The following is a 13,770-nucleotide window of genomic DNA, read 5'->3' as shown; positions in this document are numbered from 1 at the left end:
ATAGATAGATAGATAGATAGATAGATGTCTTCTGTAGCTTATAATTACAATGTTACAGTTCCGCCGTCCAGCAACGACGAAATCACAAAAGAAGACATGAACTCACACTAAATGGGCTCAACTTAGCACATGCTTTAACAAAAGTAGGACTAATGAACCTGCACAGTTTTTCACAGACACCTGTTACACTATTTATGCATTCAGACAATGTTTTTTATTAATATTTTTTCTTTCTGTCATAAACACATCACACAGCGAAAATGAATGCAAAATGTGCTTGCTCAATTCCTGCGTGTAAAAATGTGAATGTTTTTAAAGTTTTTTTCTCTTTGTTTTTTTTGTTTGTTTGTTTTTGTTTGTTTGCTTTTTTTAATTTTTTATAAATTGAAGTTGAATTGTTTTCACTTGAAAACAAACCTTTTCCACTAATAATCATACAGATGACCGCATTTAAGAAATTATGATGTAGACACCCTATTTCAGGAATGTTTTCAACCGTGTTTTTTCCTGGTTTTTGACTGCAGTTCCTACAGGAAGTGTTGGAGCGGTGTGAGTGAAAGCCATGCAGCCCCGCTGAGGCAGCCTCGGTGCGGCTGTTGCTGGGAGCTCCGGCCAATCAAAGCCGCAGCTCTTCGGTGCAAGTAGTTCGGTGGCTGAGGTAGCATGACATCATGCTCATCTCCGTCCCTCTCCGCTACAAACTCCTGCTGAAACATGGACCCGTCCCCGCAGCAGCAGAAGGACATGTGTCCTCCAGCGTGCATGTGCAGTGAGATTTGACGCAGCTTTCAGTGTTTACTCCGAGACAGGTCCGGTGTGTGCGGCAGAAAAAGGGTGGGAGGACGTGGGGGAATGGCGGTGGACGGTGCCGTGTCTGTGGAGTGGGACAACGGTGATCGAGCCTTCACGGTGTAACTTGTGCATTCTGATGTGGACCCTGATGCTCGGCTGTCTTCATGGATCCAGAGAAGACGCTGACTTTCTGCCTTGGGCTGAAGGCTCAAGAGGTAAGGCACTGCGCAGGTTTGCTCTGATCCACACACGCTGCTGTCAACAGCTGGGCTGGAGTGACTCTGCACAGCAACATGCTTTCCTCTGGCCTACCTGGCTCCCGAAAAACAACCTTTGCATCTCCACACAATCACTGCATGTCATTAAGTCTTTTTAATGGTGCGCAGCGCAAAGGCATTTTTTTTAAGTTCATGCTTAAAATGTCTTCATTAAAGTCAGTCGAAATCTGCTATTTATCTTCTTGCATTCCACGTTTGTCCAAATTGTAGAAATGTATGATCTTGACGACATTTACAACAGACTCATTTATGACATTTACAGTGTTTTTGTTCTGCAGAATTTTCACCTTTTGATAGTTTTGTTTGTCGCAAAAGAAGTACACACTAATATTTGCTGCTTAATTAATCAGGCTATCAGAGCCTTAGAACAGCAACAGATGATGCCATGTTATTCTGTTCCATGCAGCCAGAAATGGGTTAAAATCTGGTTACTTCAGGGCTTTTGCTAGGATCTCATTAAATTAACTTCAGACTACAAGAAGTAAATGTTTTAGGGTTTTGAAACCGTCTCTTAAATGTCTGGTATAAGGTGAGACCCAATAACTGGTAACCAGACCACAATGACTCTGAAGATGCCTCACACATGTTTGAGGTTCCATTCTGTCAATTTTTTCCTGTTTGAGGTTGTGGTTGTCACATTATGTTGCAGCCAGCAGGATGCTCTTTTACCTGTATCTTCCTCCTCTCCAGCCCTGTCAGTGTAATGTGGGCAGGATGTGGTTTAACATTGTGCTGTTAAAGCTGTTTCTTTGTGATGTCTCAGTAGAGTTTTGTTTGAATGAGGACAACCTGTTAGGCCTGTCAGTGCATTGTTACTTTTATTGCAAATACATATGTGAAGATTTTTTCTATGCAACTTTGTTGATCTTATTTTCAGTAAAATGGCTGCAGCATGGGTTGAAAAGATACAACATCTTCCCAGATCGATACACTGGGTTTCTTAGTTAGTTTTTCTTGATCTTAGATCTTAAAAAAATCTTTAACCCAAATTTTCAACCCAGTCTCACTTCCAACTCGTCATATATTGACGCATGTTGAAATTTTTCATGCTCGGTCTAAAATTACATTCAGTTATGTGTTAAAATTGATCTTAATTTATTTTCTGTAATTTTTAAAATTCTGATAAGCCAGTCTTGCTGAAATTGGTTTTATTGCTTGATTTGGAAAATGTAATTAATGAGTTTTTGTTGTAGGTCATCAGAAAATGCATATATTTACTATGTTGTGCTTGAAAACAACTGGCTAAAATTTCCAGCACTCATTTGTCTTTAAATAAATAAATACTGTGACAGACTGGCGACCTGTCCATGGTGTACCCTGCCTCTCGGCACCTCTCCCGTCCCCACTAGGGACAAAGGTGTAAAGAAAATGGATGGATAAATAAATAACTAAATAAAGAAAGAGATTTTTTTTAAAGTCTTGGATTTATTTTTCTGAAACTGAAGCACTTAGTGCAAAAGGAGCAGAAATATTATTGACTAGTTAGCATCTTGTATAATTCTGGTGCTTCACTCTGGTTTTTATTTCTTTGTGATTTGATCATTCGAGGTTTCTCGGTGCTCTCAGAGTGACTACATTTCATACACACAGGAACTCTGCATGACAGGTGTTTTAACCGCGCATTTTCCATCCTGGCTTTGCATTTATTTTCACACTATACAGCAGAACATAATGTCTCTGACATTGCAGTATGTTATTGTCTATTTTATTTTAAATATTTAAATTTTTTCCAGGGAAGACAATAAAAAAAAAAAAACATATTCGACAAGCCATCATTTACTCGTCAAATATTACAAGCACCAGGGATATTTTTAGGTTGTTTTTCCACCTGTGTTTTACGGCATTATAAAATATTAAGCGGCCACTGAGTATTAATTGTTTATGGCACATTTGTGGCCTTATATTGGTTAGTAAACAAATGTCAAAGTAATACTATAAATTTAATGCTGCATATGCACAACTTCTGATGTTTGCGTGTTAGTGTGTGTGGGTGTGAGTGTGTTTGGCCGGATATGGAGCGCACAGTGCTGGGCCAACATTGTTCAGTTGTGCTGACCACAGGCAGCAGTCCGTTGTTAAGCAAGCATGTCTAATTTACATGGCTGCAGTCTTAGTGTGCATCAAGCCCAGCTCCGTTTCATTGTTTTGACTTCAATCCCTTATGCAGCACATGTGGATATTTTCTCCCTCTGGCCTGCTGTCAACCCACATCACCTTCACTGAGGTGGAGGTCATATCCACAGTGCTGAATCTTTAGATGTCAGACATGTGATTTCTTTTTTTTAATGATGTGATAATGGATGACTGAGAAAACATGAAGAGGTTCTAGGAGAAATGAAGTTCTGTGCATATTTCATATTTGCTTCCTTATGAATTGATTTTAGTTTTTGCTTTTTTTTCCACACTTTAAAGTTTCAGATCATCAAACACATTTTTTGGCCAGACAAAAATAACCAAAGTAAATTCTGAATGCTGATCTCATTGTTGAAGTAAAAATAGTTATTCAAACTAACCTGACTGTATGTGAAGAAGTAATTGTCATCTAAACCTAGGGACGGGTTCAAGTGTTTACAGTAATTGGTAATAAATCTTTTACCTTAATGTGGAAGACCTAACCTCACTCTTCTTTGCAGAACTGTATTAAATCTTTCATGTTGATCATAAAGAATTAATACAGATAATGCCATCAAAACATGATTTAAGTTCAGACTTTGGCTAGGCCAACCCAAAACCTACTCTTTTATTTCTTTGCATAACTCAAAGTGCCCTAAGCCTCAAGGTCACAAACTGATGGTCAGACATTATTTTGTGTTAGAATTCAAAATTTATGATAATACAAGTATGGCAAAGTCTTTAATTTTAGTTTCATCAGACCACAGTTCACGTCTCCAAAATCTAAGGTCTTTGACCCTGAGTGCATTTGTAAACTCATTTTCTAATCGTTTTGGAGTAATCTTTGTCCTTGCTTAGTGGCCTTTCAGCCCATGATGGTAAAGAACTAATTTCAAGACAGACGGTGGGACTGTCTACCAATTTCAAACAAGATCTTTTGCGGGTGCTCTGGAATTGAAACAACCCTTTCACATAAAAAGGACATTCATCTCTGGGGCACAGAATCTGCCTCCTTACTGAATAGTACAGCTGGACATTCCCATGCAATGTCTTATTGTCTGAACTAGTAAACCTGACACCTTCAGAAATCTTGAAATTCTACTTAAGCCTGAATTAGAGGCCCTCAATTTTCTTCCTGATATCTCTCTTGTTGTTTTTTGTTGATGTCAAACAACAAAACATCCACGAGTCTGTTTCAGTTCAACTCAAATGTTACCGTAATTTACAAAACTTTAAAAGCCATGGTGAAATCCTCTGGGCTTTCCGAACTTTCTGAAAAGCACAACAATCATATTTTATGTCAATTCAATTAGATCATTTTAGTAATCCCAACCTGTCCTAAACCAACAAATGTTTAATCAGTTTTATTATCTAACAGTAAGAAAAACAGGTCATGTTTGTTTTTATACAGTGTATGCAATCTGATTTTCTGCTGTATTTCTTCGGGTTGGGGAAAACGTTGTCATCCCTCTGAATGTGTCACTGGAAAGAAGCATGTCTGGATTTCCCATCTGGATCTCTTTTTTTTTTATTGGATAACATTAAGATGTTGAACTGTTGCATGGATGGATAACGAATTGACATTTGTGATTATGCTCTGAAAAATTTTTATCTTTAATTATTCAAACCTTCGCCTATTTGAATCTGGTTCCCTCATCTTTAGGAACATTTTTGTCTCTTGAACAGCTGACCAGTAAAACCTTCATAAAGTGTTCATAAAAAAATTTATATCGGAATATTGATGCTACTTAGTTGTCACTTATGTGTTTTCTTCGCCACTTTACATATTTCATGTGTTTAAGAAAGACTAGTAAGAAGAACGTTGGAGGCTACAGGAAGAAATTTTGTAAAAATGTCCAGAAATGGGTGATTTCTGAACCTACGTAATACCACAGAGAGAAATCAGTGTGTTTAAGAGCCTCTTTGTCACCTTGATAAGCCAGCAGACAAGCAGCTGACACTCTCTGGCTGGAAAAGTGTTCGCCACTTTTGGACTAATAACATTGTTTGCTTAGTCTTGCCATCACCGTCTTATCACGCTCGTGCTGTCCTCTGTCCTGATCATTGTGTCTCTTTTATCAGATGACAATGTCCCTGCAGGAGCTGGTTGCACCTGAAGCTGTAACGGTAAGGAGGTCAACTTTTAAACCATGAAAAAACCTTTTCCACATGTGGTTAATAAAAAATAAAAAATAAACTCACAGCCTGCCTCTTAGCTGTTGCTATGGCAATGCATTGTTGCTCGTTAGCACTTCTGAGTCTCGTGTGGTAACTATGTGCAGACCAGATTTAGATGCCTTTGCCTGTTCCAATGTTGTTCCCACATTTTTACAATGTGTTTAATATCTGCCTGCGTCTAGTTGCAGCGTGATGTTGTCCGATTCAAATACAACTTTTCTTTTATTTCTCATTCTCTGTAGGTGCCTGTGCTGAAGATTGACAGAAACACCGCTGACAAGGTGATGTTTGTTTTTTAGATTTAACCTGCAAATGATGAAAACTATCATGAATCTGCTAAAATGTTTAGTGCCTCACAAGAATATTGAGCTTTATCAGATTTTCTCACTTTACAATGACACGCTTCAATGTATATATTAGGAGGTAATGTGATTGTCCATAACAAAGTAGTGTTAGTTATTATGTGAAAGAAAAAGGATAATATATGGCTTACCATTTTTTGCAGATATTAATCAGAAATTGTAGCATGCTTTTGTATTAAACATTTTCAACTCAATACTCGGTAGAGCCACGTTTCGCTGCTTGTCTGTTTGTCCAGGTCTCTATTAGCTTTTGAAGGATCTGAAATTGGTGTACATTCATTTTTGCAAACCAGTTGAAATTCATTCAAATTGGACGGAGAGTGTCTGAGAACATTCCCTGCCGTGTCTTGCCACAGATTCCAAATTGGATTTAGGTCTGGACTTTGACTGAGACATTCTCATAGATTGATATATTTTAACCAAGATCATTCCAGTAAGAAACATACTGCAATGGTCTTGCTGAGGTTGTATACTTAGGGTTGTCGTCCTGTTAAATGTGGGCCTCTATCCCAGCTTCAATTCCATTCCAGCCTTTAGCAAGTTTTCTTTCTGGAATGCTCAGTATTTAGCTTCACCAGCCTTTCCATCAACTCTGGGCAGATTCTCTGTTCGTATGGAAGCAAAGTATCTGGGGTTTTGCGTTTAGGATGATGTCCAATGTTTCCCAACACACACAGCATTTTGTGGGCCAAAAAGTTAAGTTATCTGATTAATGCTCTCTTCGCCCAAAGTGTCAGTGTAGGTGGAAGGCTTAGGTCTTTATGGGTTTAAAATTGCGCTATTCAGTTTTTATTTTCAGATGACTTATTGGACAGATATTTTTCATATTTTCAAAGCTTTGGATACTGGATTATAACCTAATCCTACTTTAAACTTCTCCACAACTTTCTTCCTGATATGTCTGCTGGAAGACATGTCAGCAGACATATCAGTTTGTTCACTAATATTCCCCAGCAAGCCTCTGTGGATTTTATTTGCATGCATCAGAGAAGAAGATCCAAAATGTAAATGGACACCTCACTTCCAATTTATTTGCAAACATTTTGCTTTCACTTCCCTGTTGTGGAATGGTATGTGTTCATCATAAACCCCCAAAGACAGTATGCAATAGTATGAATTTATTAGTATGTCCGTATATCTGTTGACAGAAGCTGACTGTAGTTACATTGCAGTGTCTTGCTTTGTCCACCAGGTGGTGGAGCATCATGTCGGGTCTGGCAGGCAGCCTGTGGTGAGTCCCAAGTACTGTCCAGGAGCCAACAACAGTCCAGGTTACCGGTGTGAAACAGGACACTGCTGTGGGGAAACGGGCTGCTGTACCTATTACTATGAACTCTGGTGTAAGTCAATTGACTACTTTTAAATTATGATGAAATGTTCAGATAATGAAAAGGTATTATCAGGGACACTTTTGTAACTTTTTGTAACTTTTATTCAACACGTTCTATACATTTAATTTTACCTGAACACTACATTTTTAAAGCAGACTTGAGGGAATGTAGACTATTTTAGAAACATCACAAAGAGCAGGGATCATTTATTCAATATTTCAGGTCAGATATTTACAGTACAATAATAAAAAAAAAAGAACTATTTGACCCTTAAATGACAAATGACGCTTTTGCTTTTTTGTCACAATTTATGATCATAAGACATTTTTTTGCATCAGACAAAAATAACCCAAGAAAATACAAAGAGCCGTTTCCAATTTGAAAGACAGAGGAAAAATAATATCAAAATTTGCCTACCACCGTGTGAAAATATAACTGTTCCCTTGTAATTCATGAATTAACTGGGATTAATCGCAGCTTTTGGTTGAATTTCACACGCAACACCCAGGTCTGGCTGCTGCCAGGCACATAGAATCAATAAACCAATCCGACAACATGAAGTAGACTCAAAGAGCTCAAAAAGCAACACGCCTTCTGATTTAAAAAAAATAATAATAATAAATCACTGACATCAATCAGCCTGCAAATGGTAACAAAGAGTTTTCTAAAACCCAAAACCATATTTTGATAATACCCAAGAGTTACAGAAATACTCTGCGGACTGATGAGACAAAAGTAGAACATGTGGCTCTTATTACATTCAGTTTAAAACTTACACAGCATTCAGCATCATGTATACAGTCAAATCGCGTTGGGGTAGTGTGGTGGTTTTTGGCTACTGGGGTGTTTCTGCTTAAATCCGCTTTTAAGCAAATGTTTGGCCATCAGTAACCAGGACAATGATCTAGGTACGCCAGCAATTTCACCTCTAAATGCCTCAGTGAAGATTTTCTTGAGTAGCCTTTAAGTTTCCAATTCCAGAGAATACACTTAACCCTTTCACTCATAACAGTTCACCAAAATTCCTCCAGAGGGTTGTAAAAGACACATCATCAGGTCTCACAGAACTTATAGAAGTTATTGAGTTTATGGGAAAATAACTTTTTCAGAGTATTGTTGAACCTCAGGGGTTTTGTTTACGTTTTGTACTACGAACCACTGGTGATCATAGGGTCACGTGATGCCAAAACACGTTGATCTTGCCTTTTGGCCTCCTGTGATTGATTGACGAACAGGCTGAATGTTGTTGTTTATTTACAGAGCTGTCTTGCTTCCCACAGGGTTTTGGCTGCTGTGGACTGTCCTGATCCTCTTCAGCTGTTTCTGTGCTTACCGGCACCGTCGAGCCAAGCTGAGAATCCAGCAGCAGCAAAGGCAAAGGGAAATCAATCTAATCGCTTATAACGGAGCCTGTAACTACCCGTCTTCAATGTTGGACCTCAGTATGTTGAATTTATTCTGAAGTAATTCTGAGCAGCTTTAAATGTGATTCATTTGACTAAATCATCCACAGGCATTTGTTTGACTTGAGAAGCTCCAGATTAGATTGATTAGTAAAAAAAAAAAAAATTTTTAAATGTTCGCAGTGGCAAGAACAATAAAATGTTCCATTTGGCCACAACATTTTATACTTCAAAAAAAGCCAGATGGGAACCATTGAGAAATTCTCATTTGGTCCTCAGACTACATCATCCATCAGATTCGTTTTGGCTTCTGACTTATCTTACAAAATTTCTTGGACATCCAAAGAGCAAAATATTCTTCACCAAATCAGAACCAGCAGCAAGAACTGGACTGCAAGAAAAGAATTACGGTATGTCTTTTTATGTGCACAGCTCTGGGAGAGAGAACAAAGTTCCCTTTTCTTACAGAGTATGTGGTAAATTGCTATTTATTTTATCACAAATGTTAAGGTATCATACACTAGCACAAAGTAGTGCATACTTATTATTTATTTTTTATTCAAATGAAAATCTGAAAAGAGCAGAGCCAAACAGCCAGAGGATTGATGGTTTAAATCAAATTACTTTCATATGTTAGAATGGCTCAAAATCCAAATCTAAATCAAATTCTGAAAATTTGGAGAGACTTTAAAATTGATGTTCAAAGATGCTCTCCATTCAGTCTGACTGAGTTAGAGTCATTGTGAAGAACTATCATCAAAAAGCTTAGTTTCTAGAAATTCAACTCTAGTAGAAACTGACCCCAAAGGTTTTGCAGCTGTAATTGAAAGATTGTGAATAAAAGTATTGAACTCGGGGGTGCTGAATGCAGATGCACACCATTTTAGATTCATACTTATGACCGTGTTGAACTCCAATTAATGATGTTTGAAACTCCAACGCTAACTTGATTGTTGGAATTGTTACTATTTTATCCAATTTCGCTTCCCTGAGAGCACCAGTGTATACCATCCATCCATTTTCTATCACCCTTGTCCCTAGTAGGGTCGGGACAGTGTATACCAATAAATACAAAAATATTATCAAATGGTGTTGCTGTGTGGTCTCTCTAAATTCTTCCGAGGTGTAAGTGTCTGCATGGTTGTTTGTTCTGTCTGGCTCCGTGTTGCCCTGCGACAGACTGGCGACCTGTTCAGGGTGAACCCCGCTTCTCGCCCAGAACGTTATCTGGAGAGGCAGCAGCAACCCTCCTGACCCCATTAGGGACAAGGGTGAACAGAAAATGGATGGATGGATGGTGTTGCTATGTACAGTTTAGTGATCAAATGAAATCTATTTATGTACTTGGTTTTATCACAATAAAAAGTTAAAATTCAGAAGTTTTTTTTAAGTTGTAAATAGTTTATTTTCCCTTTTATTATTACCACAGTAAATACTCTAAAATATCATGACATTCAGCAAGGTCCATATGACCCAGCCCTCCTATTTGTGCTCGTCAATTGCAGAAAATTCTTAGAAAATATACTGAAGTTTTTATTTCAACATTACAAAGTGGTTAAACATTTAAGTAATGCTTTAGTCAGTTGTAATCATGACAGCAACTGAGTGGCTGCTGGATGTAATTCTTTGTAGTTTATGGCAGGATTCAGCCTTTTCCAGGCTGTATCATTTTAAAACAATCTTAAAATGATTGTAAAATTTTGCTGCAGGTTTCCTGACTTCCCTGAAGCTGCCCTCCTATGAGGAGGTGGCTGCCCAGCCCAGCACACCTCCTCCTCCTTACAGCTCCATCTTCGCCCTCCAGGGAGGGACCACAGCGGGGCCCAGCTCTTCTTACCCCCATCACCACCACCACCGGCACCCCTGTCCTCCGTACCTGGGCCCCGGCACCAGTGGGTTGACCTCCTCCCAGAGCTCCGACAACTACACCAGCTGCTCCTGCGAGTCCTGCTCCCTCACCTCCCCATCCAGCACCTCCTTCTCGGTCCAGGTGACCGACGAGACGTATGACAGCAGCCATATGTCCACACCCAGTGAAGCTGGGGGTGACTACGCTGTCGTGCCGAGGTCATCACCTTCCCCGCCTCAAGTTCCCCTGGATCTGATACCCGCCGCCACTCCTGACGTCATACCAGTGCAGCGACGCTCCTCTGCTGGCAGCGACAGACTCTCGCCTCCTTGTCCTCCTCTTTCCCTCCCTTTACACTCACAACTCTCACAACCCGCTCGCCTCCCTCTCTCCCCCCTCGTCCTGTTATCTTCTGCTCCTCCTGGTCAAGTTCATTTCCTCGTGCCCTCTGACCCACCGGCGGCTGTGGAGGCCTCACCCTCACCTTATGATGTAACGCCCTCTCCTTCCGTAAAGGATCTGCACTCACCGAACACAAATAATAAAGGGGAGCAAAAGCAAGATAGAGACGAAGACGAGGAGGACGAAGAAGACGAGGAGGATCACTTCAGTCACAGACGGCTCACAGGCGACTCTGGCATCGAGGTGTGTCGCTGTCATGTGAGGAGAGGGGAGGAGGAGCTGCAGAAGGGGCGCTTGGATGAGGGGAAGGGGGAAGGAGCGGTGCAGGAAGTCGGCGAAGATTGCCCCAGATCAAAGCTCAGTGTCCAATCATCCGTGTTGGATCCGTGCGAAGAGGTTCCCTCCTCTCCCACTGTCATCTACAAGGCCGAAGAGGCCGTCATCACTGTGGAGTCCTCTTAACCTGACAGCTCACATGAGGAGGCTCAGTAGGCAGGAGCTAGATGTTTATGCTTTACAGCATTTATGTAGATCAGGACGAGTAGGTGAAGAGTGGGCGAATCACTGAAGAAATGTCTTGCAGATCTTACTGTAGTAGTTGAGAGGAGTGTAGGTGTGACTGAGATTTCTGATCACTTTGCAAACAAGGCACTCCCAGAAAAACTTGAAACTGAATATTTATATTAGATGAGAGAAATGCCTGGGTTTATGACTTAAAAAATAAATAAAATAAAAGTGATTCAGTTATCGTTGCTGAAACCACTTGGCAGTAGCAATGGCTTTGCTGTTATCTGGCATGCATTGCATGCAAAACCCACAACAGAGGTATTCCTTCTGTCTTTCCTTTGTCTTTCAATCTATGATACAGTGTTGCCCTTAAAGGGACATTTTGACATGGAAACCCCATGTGTCTGGTTCTGGATAGCTTTAGAGGCCTTTTACGGAAGACGGAGAATTTAAGATGTGAATAGTGATTAAAAAACAGATTAAAACTGTAATAATAAAATGTTTTTTAAAAAGGATTTGACTAGAGGTTTGGACTTTTGTCTAGAGATCCACCAAATAAGTTTGACAGTCTTCCCTTGAGCTACTTTGATTAGTGAAATCAAATAAAGAATTTTTTTTATTTTTCCTATTCTATCAACTCGCACCCTTTTTGGCCTATAAACAACTTTTTGAATTGTCTTACATACAGATACAGCCACAGATTAGGGTATTATATTGTAATTCTTTCATTGTTTTCCTTACATTTTAAGCTTCTACCTCTATGAAGAACATGCAGATTGTTTTATTCTATGTTTTATCAGTCGTGGCTGATTCTGAAATCTAGATCTATGATGATATAGAATCAGTCAAAATTGAAATCAGTAGGTCAGACCTCAAAGAAAACTTTAATTGGGTACATATGTGCTAGAAAAAGCTGTATATTTAATGGGGTTTTTTTTACATTGCGGACAGCTGTGCGCAAAGTCAGACAGCTAAAATTCAGCTGGTTTTGGTTATTGAACAACTTTCGACTGTTTTAGATTTAATACAGCAAAAATATTAGGATCCACTGCCTTACATACCACTGCTCATTTCATGTATTAAAGTACAAAGCACATTGTTAAGCCTGTTTAGACACTAAGAAAAATATTAAGGTTCTCTAGGGTGAATCATAGAAGCCTGCTGCTTCAAAATAAACCTGGATAGTGAGTGCTATGTGTTCTTAACTTTCTTTCTACAAAGTTGGATTAACAAATACTGAACACAGACATGCTAAAAATAAAATGTTTCACCAGCATGCATCCAGTTGTTTGTACAAGAAGCCAGAAAGCAGCGGTGTTTTAAAGCTTTCACATCTTTAGAGTGGTATTATTGTGGTTCCACTTTGTTGTTCCAGACTGTTAGGTGTGCATACTATAATTACCAAGTGTTTAACTTTGGACTGAAAGTGTCTTGTGTTTCCAGTAAACCATTGCTCTTTTTGAAAGGCGACATGAGTCTATTTCCTCCATGAACTGACTGTTGAGTTTTTGTAACATTAACATTTTAAAATCAACCTTTGTCAACTGATGATGAATGTAGAAAGTTTATGCATTCTGACAAGCAAAATACAGCAAGCTGCATGGAGAACTGCATCACGACATTGCAGTCAGACATCTGGGACTGGTTCTATGTCTTTCAGTATTTTGTAATGTTGAATATCAGAACTGAACTGAAATGAAATGAGAATTTTTTTTTCTGACCTTTGCCTCATTTGATTGATGTTTGTAAAATAATGAGCTGAACACAGCGCATGATTTCCACCTGTTAAGTGTTTCCTTATCTGCCTCACTGTTGCTAGGTACATCAGTATGTGGCTACGGATTGGTCGTAATATTTGTCTATATAGAAGAAAATGAAACAGAATTTCAAGTTTGATCTTGACCTTTGAAAAATAACATTGAAAACCTGCATTTTGAAGGTTTTCTAGACTTTTTATGTGTGGAACTCTATACATAAAAAGTTAAAACTCACAAAATTAAAATAACCTACATTTAAACGCAAGGAAACTCCAATTTTGATTTAAAATAATTGTTTTGTTTTGACATCCAAGACTTTCTTCATTTCTGTGCTTTTCAAACAGTATCTTGAAACATACAAATAGTCTTGCCCTGATTTAACGTCAGTACAAATCGTTCAAGTTTGAGACAAAAAAATTGTTTCAAATCAATCTTTCTGTGTATTTGTTCTGCTAATGGAATAATTGTCTTTGTAGTTCACTGACTAAAGGCCTCTTGACTGTGTCTACATTGAAAAGCTGACTTGATTGTCAGTTAAAATTGGTCTTTTTCTTGTAAAGCTTCATGAGCTGAAAACGGATTTCTTTTCAAACTGTGTACAATGTGTGGTTTGTGACTGTTTGTCCTCTGGACTAAAGAAAATCTCCTTGTAGAAGTGATTTGATCTTAGTTGATCAAAGTATTTTGTGCCTATAGATGAATACAGATACTTAATGAGCCATTCTGTAATTTCTACATGCTTTCATTAGATTGTGATTAGCTCTACTTTTGCAGATGTTTTTAAAGTGCTGAAAGTTCC

At 38.9% G+C, this 13,770-nt stretch overlaps 1 protein-coding gene across 1 annotated transcript; it reads left to right on the top strand.

Moving 5' to 3' along the window:
- The first annotated feature begins 260 nt into the window (after positions 1-260).
- LOC122829920 (WW domain binding protein 1-like) lies at positions 261-12,935 on the top strand. The gene is made up of 6 exons (XM_044114843.1): positions 261-1,007; positions 5,265-5,309; positions 5,603-5,641; positions 6,915-7,062; positions 8,334-8,495; positions 10,166-12,935. The coding sequence occupies exons 1-6, from the start codon at positions 957-959 to the stop codon at positions 11,167-11,169; spliced, it is 1,449 nt and encodes a 482-aa protein (XP_043970778.1). The 5' UTR covers positions 261-956; the 3' UTR covers positions 11,170-12,935.
- Positions 12,936-13,770: the final 835 nt, after the last annotated feature.

Source organism: Gambusia affinis, linkage group LG04 (genome assembly GCF_019740435.1).
Source record: "Gambusia affinis linkage group LG04, SWU_Gaff_1.0, whole genome shotgun sequence".
In the NCBI taxonomy this organism is placed as follows: domain Eukaryota; kingdom Metazoa; phylum Chordata; class Actinopteri; order Cyprinodontiformes; family Poeciliidae; genus Gambusia; species Gambusia affinis.
This window is presented reverse-complemented; position numbering and strand designations above follow the sequence as displayed.

Coding starts and splice junctions, on each gene's coding strand:
- LOC122829920 (XM_044114843.1), top strand. CDS start 957: ATGGATCCAGAGAAGACGCTGACTTTCTGCCTTGGGCTGAAGGCTCAA. Junction 5,642..6,914: donor ACAGAAACACCGCTGACAAG/GTGATGTTTGTT, acceptor TTTGTCCACCAG/GTGGTGGAGCATCATGTCGG. Junction 8,496..10,165: donor GTCTTCAATGTTGGACCTCA/GTATGTTGAATT, acceptor ATTTTGCTGCAG/GTTTCCTGACTTCCCTGAAG.